The following is a 13,206-nucleotide window of genomic DNA, read 5'->3' as shown; positions in this document are numbered from 1 at the left end:
CACACACACAGAGCTGTAATGTTCAACAACTGTTGATTGTTTTTGACAAGCCAATCTGGGAAAAGGCTGTTAAGACACTGGGTAAGCTCTGAGTCAGGTCAAATAAAGACAAGGCTTGCCAGTGGGATCTTCCAGGGAATTACCAGATAAGTCAAATAATGGCCCTTATTTAGGAACTTGGCTTTGCAAGAGTTCTGCCTCTCTTACTTCTCTCCCCGACCCTCAGCCACAGGCTGCTAGATTGCTGGGTTTTGCCATAATTGTGGGGCTGTTGGTTTTAAGGGTAAGTTTGAAATGCCACGAAACTCACTGTTCTTACTAAGATTCAACCATTTTTCTTGAATAAACACTCCCTGGAACTTACTGCAAAGCCTTTAATTTCCAGAGTTCTGAAAAGTTGATTTTGCCAATTTTTGCCAATTTTTTCTCATTGCCTTTATGAAGAAGCGGATTTTCAGCAGTCTTACTCCACCACTTCTGTTTATGTCATTCTCTACAAGATTTTACAAAATTAGAAGGAAAGAAATTCCGTTTTCACATATATATCATATCATGAATTCTTTGGTACTAAAAATTCTTCAGAGATAGAATTCAGATACTTTAGAATATTGCAAACAAAAAATCAGAGAAGTTAAACTGCGGGATTTTGAATACCATATATTTTTCATCTTTATTTCTATTTTTTTAAATCACTCAAAGCCTGTCCAGTCTGTCTTTTTGTTTTTTGGCTATATTTATCAATACTGAGCATCATAAAGTTAATTGTTTGTTGCTTTTGTTCAGTTTATCAAAGTTTTAAATTAAAATTCTAAAGCATTGATATGACAATCATGTCATACAGCCTGTGGAATGACTTAAAGAGCATTAAGGTTATGTTAAAATCCTCTCAGGAGTTTATTAAACTAGTGTCTATTTTGCTAAACAATTTTAAGAAATCAAATTTTTCAGCCGTCAACTTTAAAGTTTGTTGGATTCAATATTAAAGACCTGAGTTTTAGTAGGCTGCAGCACTATCAATAAATCACAGATATTTAGATTATCAGAAAGAATTTGGCTACCCAAAGTGTGGGCTGTGGGCCAGCAGGTTTGGCATCATCTGTAATGTATGAGAAATGCAGAATTACAGGCATCGTACCAAACTTAATCAGCATCTGCATTTTTAACAAGGTCCCCAAGTGCTGGGTATACACACTGAAGTTTCAGAAGTATTGGCTTAGAGAATCAATTTTAAGAAAGAAAATATTCTTACAGTAGAGTATCTATGAAGGTTGCTGCTGCTGCTGCTAAGTCACTTCAGTCGTGTCTGACTCTGTGCAGCCGCATAGATGGCAGCCCACCAGGCTCCCCCGTCCCTGGGATTCTCCAGGCAAGAACACTGGAGTGGTTTGCCATTTCCTTCTCCAATGCGTGAAAGTGAAAAGTGAAAGTGAAGTTGCTCAGTCATGTCCGACTCTTAGCGACCCGTGGACTGCAGCCTACCAGGCTCCTCCATCCATGGGATTTTCCAGGCAAGAGTACTGGAGTGGGGTTCCACTGCCTATGAAGGTTAAGAGAATAAAAACATGAATGTCAGAAATAAAATATAATGTTGAAAAACTATAGTAAAGAGAATGTTAAATTATAGGAAAATAAGTAATTTTTAAAAGTAGTATTAGAATATTTTAAATATATACAGTTTGTTAGGTTTAAGAAATTGAAGGAAAGACCCCAGGGAAGTGAGTATTAAAACTTAAAGGGAGAAAAAAAAAAAAGGAAGGCTAAGAAAAGTACAAGAAATATGTATTAAGTTGACACACAATAAAATATCTCTACATATACATAATAAACTAGCAAGGGCAAAAATAAACTCTAAGTTGATTAAATAAGAAACATGGAAACATGGACAGGATATTCACAAGAAGAACACAGTTCATGTTTCAAGTGTGGAGTATTGGAATGGTGAGTGATCATCACCCCAGAAGAAGAGAATTAGGGTCACTTGTGAGAAAAGCAAAAAATAATGTAAATCCCACAAGAGCAGTACTTTTGTCTATTTTGTTCATGGATATATGCCTAGTGTCTAGATACTCCTGGCATATGGTAGATAACGCCATAAATATTGAATAAATGAATGATGTTTCCTAGAAAAGAAAGATAATTTGTGGGAGTTGAAGAAATTGACCTCTGAAGTCTAATTTTAATGTTCATTGATCCTATGATAGGGCGATAGACTGGCAGATTATTAACACAGGTTTTAAAATGAAACTGTCTCTTCAGTGATTACTGATTTGATGGATTTAATTTTGAGTCTTCCATCTTCCACATGCTCTTTGGAGATACTATTGAATAAATTATTTCATTAACTATTTCTTATTTTGCAAGCCTCAGCATGAGATTCTGTTTTGAGGGAAAACAATGGAGATACTTCAGCAGAGGTAATTAACAACTCTTTGATATTCACGACAGAATAAACGCTTAAAGGATGAACAAATTTGGCACATACGGAACCTACTGAAGGAACTCAGTGAAGAGAAGTCAGAGGGATCCGTAGTTGTAACAAGAGAGGAGGTTGAAAACGCAATGAAGGAAAAATGGAAGTTTGAAAGAGACCAGGAACAAAACTTGAAAGGTGATTTAGGAACTTAGAAAATTATCATAAAGCCATATCAAGTTATTTCTTGAATGTATCAATGCTTTTGTCTCCTAATATGTTCAAAATGCCGTGGACATACTTCAAAGGGCATCATTACCTCCACAACCACAAACCCACAAATGTAGGTAAGTGGGTGAGAGAAGGAAATAGCAAAGTGGGTGGAGATAATGAAGCCAAGTGAGGAGGAGGAAGAGCAGTGGTCAGAAACACAGACTGAAGCCCTCTGGCCTTTAACACCAGCCCGCATGCTGTGAGGCGCCACCCCGAACTCCAGGCAGCGGTGATCTGCTCTTTTGCGGGGAAATTGTCTTGTTTGGTGTCTTCAATGGCTTCAGCCTCCGTTCAGACTTGGGAATGTAAGGGGAGTATAAAGCTTCCTCCCCAGCCCCAGTATCTCTAAGGAAGCTAAACCCCCTATTTAGATGGGGAAAGAGGGATTGGATTTGGAAAAGGGGACGTTTACAGGACGTGGATAGAAATGATGCTGGTACAGAAGGTAAAAGACGCAGGACATAGTCTTGCCACGGGCTCAGGAGGTACCAGGGTCCTGAGAGCTGGACCCTCAGTGTTGACACACGCACTGAAAAAAAATTCCTATTCCTTCATCTTGAGCTTGCTGCTCAGATTTCTAGATTTTTTTTTTTTTTTTTTTGCCAGAACCTCTATAAATACCATCCCTGCCAGGAACCTGGAAAACAGGGGAGAGACTGGAGTGGTACCAGAAAGCAGTGTGAGAACCTGAGAGGCAAAAACGAGGGGTAGATGTTCTTGGATTTCCCCAAGCTCTCTAGAGAGCCCACTTACTCAAGCACTTGGCCGGGAGAGGCCCTCCATTCGTAGAGAGTTGTCGTTTGGGGTGAAATAGTTACCAAGGCCCCTGGTCAGTCAGCAAGCTTCATTTTTAGGGGCTCTCCACCACTGTTCCATAAGCTTGCTCCGGCTGAGCCCCTGTAATGACAGCAGTGACGTGACGGCACGAGGTGGTGGATGCGTTTCCTGGCCGGGCCCGTCTCCGGGAGAATCCTGCAAGGGATGCTTTACAAACTCTCTAGAGACGGGTGTGAGACCTCAGCCGATGCTCAGACGTGCTCACTAAGCTGCCTTTGCAGGGAATGGTCCGGTTAGTGGAGGTGTGCCTGTCTGCGGTCTGGGCTGGGGCTGGGGTGTGTGGCACCCAAGACTGGGGACGTGCTGGGTGACTAAGAATTGGAGGGCTGGGCATGTGCGGTGGTCCAAGGGAGAAAGAAGCCCATGGATGCTGATGAAGAGAGGGAAAGGGAGGGAACAGACGTGTCTACAAGGGGTCTCTGAGGCTGTCACGGTCGGCACCAGGCAGTCACCTGCAACTCAGTTGAGTTCATGGAACAGCGGCTGCAGCTCCGCCAGCAGCCTGGGACAGTGCAGAGCCTCTGAGCCATCTGGACCTGCTGAGTCAGAGTCTACATTTGGACAAGGTCACAGGGGGTTTCTGTGCACAGTCAAGTTTGAGAAGTGCTGACGAAACTCCCCTCTTCCAACATTTACCTGGGATGCTTTCAGTTGCAAGGATAAAAATCCAACCCAGACTAGTCCAAGCATAAAGAAGATGTTAATCTCTTCAAGTAACCAGACAGAAAAGGCAGGGCGCTACTGAGCTGACTCCAGAGCCTCACTTGCTGTCAGAGCTCAGCTTCCTTTTATTTGTCTCCCTCTCTTGCTCCTCCCCCCCATCACCCCCTCTTTCTAGCCCACCCTCTCCCTCCACACACTGCCCCTCTCATCCCTCTTCTCTCTCTGTCTTCCCCTGGAAAGCTGGCTCCTTTTCCTGAGAATGTTCTCCCTGTGAGTCTAGAACTCTGACCACAGACACCTCTGAACGTACATCCTTATAACCTCAAAGTGGAGTGGAGACAAAAAAAGATATGTTTTCTACCAGTTTCAGTGAAAGCATCTCTAGGGAAGGACTCTGAGCCGAGGCCTAGCTTGGGCTGCACGCTCAGCCTTGGACCAATCCCTCTGGCCAGGAAAAGGGACGTCTGTAGTCAGTGTATTTACATGACGAGGGATAGGAGACATGTGTTACTAGACGAGAAGGGAGAGAGGGGTGCTAAGAAAGCAGAACAGCAGCTGCTGCCCCCATCTGTCTTTCAAAAGCTTCAGTGACATCAACCAACCCTCCCCGCAAAGACTGAATGTGGTGCAGGGCTGAGTCCGGGCAGTCTGCTCACAGAGGACAGCTGATCACTGGCATCTAGTGTTCTTAATTGTTTAATAACAAGAACCACTTGTTAAGGGAATTAAAAAATGTATAATCTTATATTTTGAATACTAATATGTTAAGTATGTATTAAAAATGTATTATTATCACGCCTTCGACAAAGACATGTCTGGAGTCCTTCTGGATGTTTGAGCTGAAGAGCATCTCTCTGGCCTGAAAGAATGCTTTATTCATTTTGTAAATACTTATTGAGCCTCAACTAATGGCCAGATTCTCTGCCAAGTGCTGGGTTGACCGAGATGAATAAAATGTCTTGTCCTCAGGAGCTCTCAAACAAGATGGGGCAGGGCAGTGAGTCAAACAGCCATTAAGTTCATTGTACCTGGTTTTGGTGATGCTTCCTTTTCCAGAATATTCAGCAGCTTGATACTCAGCCTAAAGACTGATACTCAGCCTGAAGCCTAAGTACACTGGGGGCAAATTGGAAGTTTATATGATGAGACAGCTCCAAATTTGTACACATTTAACTGAGGAACTTAGCTTTCACTCTGAAGTCTTAACTCGGTGGCGACTGGGAAGAGCGGTGATTATGACTATCATATGCTGTCATTTCACACAAGGAAAGCTCAAAGAGTTGATCTGTAAATGATGGAATCAAACAATGTACTTAACAAAAAAAGGTCACCAAGGACAGAAGAAGGATGTAAGTTGGAATTACTTTGCCCAGAGACATAATGACCAGAAAAATGACAATTTACAATAAAAAGTGTATGTGAAATAATACATTGTACAAAACAGGATGCTTATCAAGCTATCACAGGCATAATTTAAACTTGTGGGTCCCTAGGCATATAGGTTGATTGCATATTGTCATTCTCGGTCACAGCCCCAAACCACACCATCTACTTTAAAATTGGAAGTTTATTTTTACTGAGATTTTTGAATCATGAGGGATAGATAAACAATAGTTTGAATAGTTTAGATTTCCCTAAATTGTAGATATAAAATTGTATTTAAGAGTTGATATTTTCATATCAGACTTTAACTTCACAAAATCAGAGTGCCACATAATGACGGTTGCAAGAACAACAGAAATGGCCCCAAATCTTGATGTTCTTTCAACAGATATGCGCATCCAAATAAGTAATGCTGAGAAGCTATTTCTTGAGAAACTCAGTGAGAAAGAATATTGGGAGGAATACAAGAATGTAGGGAGTGAACAGCATGGTAAACTCATTACCTCCTTACAGAACGACATCAACAGAGTTAAGGAGAATGCCGAGAAAATGTCAGGTCAGTTGCAAGAAAACTGGTTCAGATTCAATTAAAAAAAAAATCTTTAGGGGGCAGACGTTTAGTGAAAGGAAGAAAGAGGTGCTCTGGAATCATCCATCATGCTCTGCTGTCAGCATGAGCACTACGAGTAAGGATACAGTGGAGGAAGTAAAGAAACTATCCCAGAACTACTTGTTGAACTGAGGAGGGGAAGTGAAGGGATGGGTGTGTGGGCAGAACCCCTGCCACTGACTTTGAGAAAGAAGCTGCATTCAGTGGGTGGGGTCTGCATGCTCTCATACCTGGCTCTGAGTCAATTCCACCGCGGAAGGAGGGTCCTGGAAAGGGGTCGTATTAGAGAAGAAATTCACCTGAGGCCAGCTAGGGCAACCTACCCAGGCTGGACAACCAGAATCATTATAGAAAAATGGCCAAGTAAATGCTAAGTTGTAGTCGGGAGAAAACCGGAGCACAAACACGGGACAGGAAAGGAAGAGGGTGGAGCAGGAAGGCATCAGGGGACAGACCTTACTGGAGGCCAGCTGTCTGTCCCTGAGGCCGAGCAGAGTGCCTTCAAAGAGCACCAGAGACCCAGAGACACAGAGGTCATAGGGTAGGACAAACGGGAGAAATCTGGCCTCAAAGAGCAGTGTGGGTGGATGGCAGTTCTAAACCCAGCTGGGCCTGGAGGCTTGTTCTATGGGAGGAGGGTTTATGTGGGTATCCCAATATGCCCTCTGAAGCTCTGCCTGGTCACCCCGCTTCTGGACCAATTTTCCAGTGTGTTTCTCAATTCAGGGCCTCTGCACCACATCGGTGGTATAAATTTGGCCCTAATTAGTCTGCAGTTGGAGTTAAAATATTTCAAAAGGTTCTTCTCCCCCAAAAGAAGAGACACCCTCCTACGCTTGTCTGTTCCCCCAGCCACTGAGATCCCCTTTCTAGATAGAAACACCATTGTTAGTTCCTTATGTAACCTTTCAGAAAGATCCTGTTCATGTCTCAGAACATACATGTATGTTACAAAACAGCATGCTACAGATGCAGTTTTTCACCTATTCAAGGAACAATATGGACGTCCTTACAGACCGGTACATGTTAATACTGCCTCATCCTCCCAGTGTCTCCTTTGTTTTATTGTACTATAATTTTTTTAACTACTCCCCTACTCATAAGCATTTAGGTTATTTCCTATCTTACTATTACAAAGAATTCTGCCATGACTGTCCTTACACAATCTCATTTTACTGCGACAAATATCCTTGTATATATGTAATTTCATTTATGTGTATCTCTAAAGGGAAACGGCTGGCCCAAACAGCCCATTCATTTTTATTTTGATAGGCATGGCCCTCTGTAGATGCTGTCCCAAGTGTATTCCTGCTGGTGTGGTGAGGATGTCTGTTTTCCCGCTTCAACAACAAGGGATGTGATCCGGCTTTCTGTTCCTTGTCAGTCTTATAGGTAGACAGTGGTAACTCACTATAGCTTTAATTTCCATTTCTCTTCCTATAAGCAACAGCGAATATCTTTTCATAAACTCAAGAACCATGTGGATTTCCTTTCTGTTCTCATCCTTTGTTCATTTTTCCATTGTGTTGTGGAACTCTGTACTTTCCAAGGAAATTAGCTCTCTTAAATGTGATTTAAGGTGCAAATATTTCCCCCTTCATTATCAGTCTTCTGTCTGTGTGGTGTTTGCATGAGGAAAATTTATAGTTTTATAGTGCCCAATTTATCAGTCTTTGATTTTATTGAAATTACAAATATGTTCTCTAATATTTTCTTCTAGAATTTATTATATCTTCATCTTTATATTTAAATCTCTGATTTTTTTGTGTGAAGTAGGAAACCAACTTTCTTTTTTGCCAGATGGCTTTCCAGTTGTCTCAACATCATCTATTAAATGAGCCATTTTTACCCTATGATCCACAGTGGTGACTTTATCACACTTTCATTTCCCATGTGTGTTGGCTCTCTTTCTGCATTTTCTATTCTGTTCCATGGATCTATGTATTTGTACAACAACGCCATAGAGGGAAGTCCCTGCCAGTCCAGTGGTTAAGACTTGGTGCTTTCACTGCTGTAGGCCCAGGTTCAATCCCCAGTTGGGGAACTAAGATTCCATAAGACATGCAGCATGGCCAAAAGAAAATGTTACTGTTCAAGTGTATTTTTAAAAATTTTAATAGTTTTCCAGCATTCATTTAATAATTTTCTAGCATTCCTCATATTAACTTAATCCATTATCCTGATTAGAAATTTGGATGATTTCTTTGAGCTGAAAATTTTCATGCTGTTGTATCTAACTTGGGGGTGGTGGTAATAAAATTTTTATGCTGCTGGTTGAATCCTGGTATATGGCCAACTTTAGGTATCGTGAGAAAGTGGCTGTTATAGGCTTATCTTATTTGCCATTAGTTTTAAGCACTTCTCCAGTACTATTGCCTGGAAAATCCCTGGGACGGAGGAGCATAGTAGGCTACAGTCCATGGGGTCAAAAAGAGTCAGGCATGACTGAGCAACTTCACTTTCACTTTCAAGCATGCAGCAGCAATTCTGCCTGGGGACAATTAAACCACTTTGGCGGCCACTCATTGGACACAATGAATATGAACAGAATGCCTAAATCAACTTGTCTGAAATCTTACTCCTACCATCCCCTTTTTCCCCACCTTCCCCCTTCTTCCATGACTTCTCTGAAATTCTTCTCCCACACCCATGACCATGGAGTTTGTGTTAGCTGCTGCTGCTGCTGCTGCTAAGTCGCTTCAGTCATGTCTGACTCTGTGTGACCCCATAGACGGCAGCCTACCAGGCTCCTCCGTCCCCGGGATTCTCCAGGTAAGAGTGCTGGAGTGGGTTGCCATTTCCTTCTCCAATTAGCTAGACAGCTTTAATTGCAAGGAATAAGTACTTTAGAAGAAAGGGTTTTTATTGTACGTGAAATGGGATATTAAAATGAAACTTCTAAAATCTGTTTAAACCTGGGTGTCTATACAATGGGTGGTGGTTGTTGTTAGTCACTAAGTAGTGTCCAATTCTTTTGTGACTCCATGGACTATCTGCCAGGCTCCTCTGTCCATGGAATTATCCAGGCAAGAATACTGGAGTGAGTTGCCATTTCCTTCTCCAAGGGATCTTCCTGACCCAGGAATCGAACCCATGCCTCCTGCTTGGCAGGTGGATTTTTGTAATCCCTGAGCCACCTGGGAAGCCCCCTATATAATGGATACCTCATTCCAAAATAAAGCGAGAATCTGCTATGCAGACTGCCAGTATGATGAGGCAGAAAACAGGTTTCATACCTCCAAGCACTGAATTCCAGTTTATAAAAAGACATTGAGGAGACCATGAAAAAACTTAAAAATTAGGGGACAATTTTTGGAAAGAGCTCGTGGGTGCAGCAAGTTGTACACTATTCCCCAAAGGACAGGTAAAGTGTAATTCTTCCTTCCCCTCAAATCTAGATGGAAGGTCTTTAAGGAAATTCTTCAGACTGTTCAACATGTATCCCCCCAGTTGGGGGGACACTGAGATCTAGTTTATGACTCACCCTGTAAAATCTACAGGATAAGTGACTGACTAGGTAACTGTTCTAACAGCAGAGCGTGTAAGAGGCATGTAGCTGCCCCCTGGGCTGGGCCTGTGTCTCAGTCTATTCGGGCCCCTATAGTGAAATACCATAGACTAGGCGGCCTGTATATAACACAAATTGGTTTTTCACAGCTCTGGAGGCTGTGAAGTTCAAGGTCAAGGGACTGACAGATGGGGTGCCTAGGGAGAGCTTGCTTCTTGGTTCAGAGACACTGTCTCTTTGCTGTAACCTGACAGAGTGGAAGGGGCAAGATAGCTCTCTGTTATAAGGGGTCTCTGTTATAAGGGCACTAATCCCACTCATGAGGGCTCTAGCCTCCTGACCTAATGACCTGCCAAATACCAGTACCAGGGGTTCAGGCTGCAACCTAATGATTTGAGCAAGGGGGAGGGGTCACAGACATTCAGTCTGTAGCAGCATGCACTCTCGGAGTAGGTTGTAGCAAAGAGTGGGGTGTTTCCTGTGGACCTGTTATCTGAGAGCGCGCTGGTACACAGTCCTGTTAAATTTTACCTGCGGGTTGACTAGAGGGGTCAACCCACTCCAAAGAGAAATAGGCACCTGTACATGTGGGAGGGAGGAGGAGACAGAACCAGAGGCCAAAGGGGCAGTCATCAGCCAACCTCCAGTGACAGCACATCCCCTGCACAAGGGCATGCGGTGAAATGTACCCAGCGATGGGGAAGATGGTCCTCCGGGGAACCTGCACAAACATCCCCGAGAGAGGACCCTCAATCTCAAATGCCAGCTGGACCCAGAAAGTGAGGCCTTAGCTTGAGATAGTCAAGTGAGATAGTGAGTCAAGTGAGATAGTCAAGGCCAAAGCTTGAGATCAGTCAGGTGAGGGCTTTCTTGTCCTTCCAAGGCTCCCCTCCAGCCCTGAGGGGGAAGGAGGCATGCCAGCTCAAGGCAGAGGAAACAGTAGTAGGTTCAAGCTAGGAAGGGAATAGCCATAACTTTGAATGAAGCTTAAAGTTTTGATTATTACAAAGACTAGATATCTTAATTTCAGATTGGAAGATCTTCAGTTATCACAAAAGAACCAGAAAAAGTCATAGGATTGCCATGCATGTTGTTGAGAGAGGGCTAATAGCCTCACAGTATGAATTTTGAAGGGAAGAGAGAAGGAATGTTTGTGCAGGTCCCATGGTTAAGGATTTGCCTTCCAGTATGGAGGACACAGGTTCGATCCCTAGTCAGGGGACTAAGATCCCACATGCTGTACCATGTGCCACACCTAGAGAAAGCCTGCGTGCTGCAATGAAGACCCAGTATGGCCAAAGCAAAAACAAACACACACAAAAAATGGGGGGAAGAGAAAAACAAGGTTTGTCGGTGCCCCGTGGTCCCGTTTGGTGGGCAAGGACTTTCTGTGAAGGACGGGAGGACGGGGGATGGAGACAGACGGCCCTTAGATCAGTGCTGGCTCCAGGGATGGGGTTCCTGCCTGTACTTTTCGCCGTGGTCTGTGACTGTCCCCTCAGGGCACCTCTGCTCTGCTCTCTCGGCCTGTCCCCACTCCGTCCTTGCTCCCCACAGACTAATTCTGAAGAGCATCATCGTGATCACTACCTAGTCAAGGATGACCAAAGACCTCCGCCCATGGCTCCTCGCGGGCGGTCAGCTGACCCCAGCACAAACCAAGTTCTGGTCGGCTATCCAGCATCCCGATTCAGCAGCTGCCCTGAGCCCTGGGGGCCTGGGGAGGGGGCACCTGGGCCTGCCTCCCCGGACTTCAGTTTGAAGGAGATGTCAGGACACTGGGTGCAGAGAACACACTCACTGACATATCCAGGACAGGACTCTTGCTCTCAGTAAAAGGAAATCTTAGATTTTTTTAAACTTCTTTTTAAATTGTTTTAATTTAAAATTTTTTAAAACAATTAAGAAATGCTTTAATTTATTTAAAAAATTTTGGGGTTTTATTAAACCTTTAGATGAGCCCCAGGAATAGAGAAAGTATGGAGTTATTACAAAACAGCAGATATTAGAGTCACAGAGTTTTTCCTTTCATCCTTGACCGGGTGCATGGGACAAGGATCCTTAAAAGTCTCTCCGGGCACAAAGTGAGTTAAAAGGCGTGGGTTCAAGTCCACCTCTTTGAATGCCAGTTTCTTCATCTGATCACCTCAGGGACCTCCACGAGAACTCACGGCCCCAGGACCTGCTTTCCTACACCTTGTCTCATCTCACAAGTCCCTTTGAGTTAGATACCACTGTGCCCAGTGTAAAGATGAGGGAACAGAGGCCTGGAAGAGTTCACGGCTTTAGACTCACAGACGTATGAGGTAGTGGAAATGGGAGGTGAACCCAGGTGTGTCAGACCCAAGCCTATAAGCGTCCAGTAGTCCTCCCCACTCCGTGACTCACCTAACACCCACTCTGCCTGAAGGAAGGGCTGTGTGGCCAGTGTTACCATCCACCCCTGCTCAGTCCTATCTAGAGAGGGGTCACAGGAAGCCAGCGGCACAGAGGAGGATGAGCCCAGTGACGAGTGTGACGCCGGAAGTGGGTCAAGAGCGAACAACCGACTCCCCAAAGCTTGTGGGGTGGAGCTGAAGCACAGCCAGACACGACAAGGAAAGGTGAGTAATGGAAGGCAAACTTCAGCTTCTGAGAAGCGACCACATTGGACCAGGCATCTGAGCAGCCAGGAGTCTAAAAGCACAAAGTCGTAATCTCCCATTTGCAGGGTCCCAGACTTTTCTGGGGAGGAGACTTTTACATATTCCCAGTTTCTCTGGGAGTATTCACAATTGCAGGGTTAATCAGTTCAGTTCAGTAGCTCAGTCGTGTTCAACTCTGTGGCCCCATGGACTGCAGCACGCCAGGCTTCCCTGTCCATCACCAACTCCCTGAGCTTGCTCAATCATGTCCATTGAGTCGGTGATGCCATCTAACCATCTCATCCTCTGTCGTGTCTTTCTCCTCCTGCCTTCAATCTTTCCCGGCATCAGGATCTTTTCTAATAAATCAGCTCTTCACATCAGGTGGCCAAAGTGTTGGAGTTTCAGCTTCAGCATCAGTCCTTCCAGTGAATATTCAGGACTGATTTCCTTTAGAATGGACTGGTTGGATCTCCTTGAAATCCAAGGAACTCTCAAGAGTCTTCTCTAACACCACAGTTCAAAAGCATCAATTCGGTATTTAGCTTTCTTTATGGTCCAACTCTCACATCTATACATGACTACTGGGAAAACCATAGCTTTGGCTAGATGGGCCTTTGTCAGCAAAGTCATGTCTCTGCTTTTTAATATGCAGTCTAGGTTGATCATAGCTTTTCTTCCAAGGAGCAAGCGTCTTTTAATTTCATGGCTACAGTCACCTAGGATTGCAATAATAGAAGGATATGGAACAGAAGTCTTTACTCTCTGCTCTCAGAGTTTTCCTTGAATAGGGGAAGCGGTTATGCCAGTATGAAACAGTGAGGGCTGAGTGGCTCTAGCCTAACTCCCCGTGCCCATTTCCAGAGCTTTAGTTTGCCTCCAAACAACTGAAAGACCA

General features: G+C 44.0%; 1 protein-coding gene across 1 annotated transcript in view; it reads left to right on the top strand.

Moving 5' to 3' along the window:
• Positions 1-13,206, top strand: part of CCDC83 (coiled-coil domain containing 83) — a 52,620-nt gene that overhangs the window by 18,244 nt on the left and 21,170 nt on the right. Inside the window, exons 7-8 of the mRNA XM_010853175.1 lie at positions 2,446-2,608; positions 5,955-6,122. Of these exons, the coding sequence (XP_010851477.1) occupies positions 2,446-2,608; positions 5,955-6,122 (331 nt within the window). The remainder of the gene's footprint in view (positions 1-2,445; positions 2,609-5,954; positions 6,123-13,206) is intronic.

Source organism: Bison bison, unplaced genomic scaffold (genome assembly GCF_000754665.1).
Source record: "Bison bison bison isolate TAMUID 2011002044 unplaced genomic scaffold, Bison_UMD1.0 scf7180017864324, whole genome shotgun sequence".
In the NCBI taxonomy this organism is placed as follows: domain Eukaryota; kingdom Metazoa; phylum Chordata; class Mammalia; order Artiodactyla; family Bovidae; genus Bison; species Bison bison.
The sequence above is the reverse complement of the archived record's forward strand: the minus strand, read 5'-3'. Positions and strand labels throughout refer to the sequence as shown.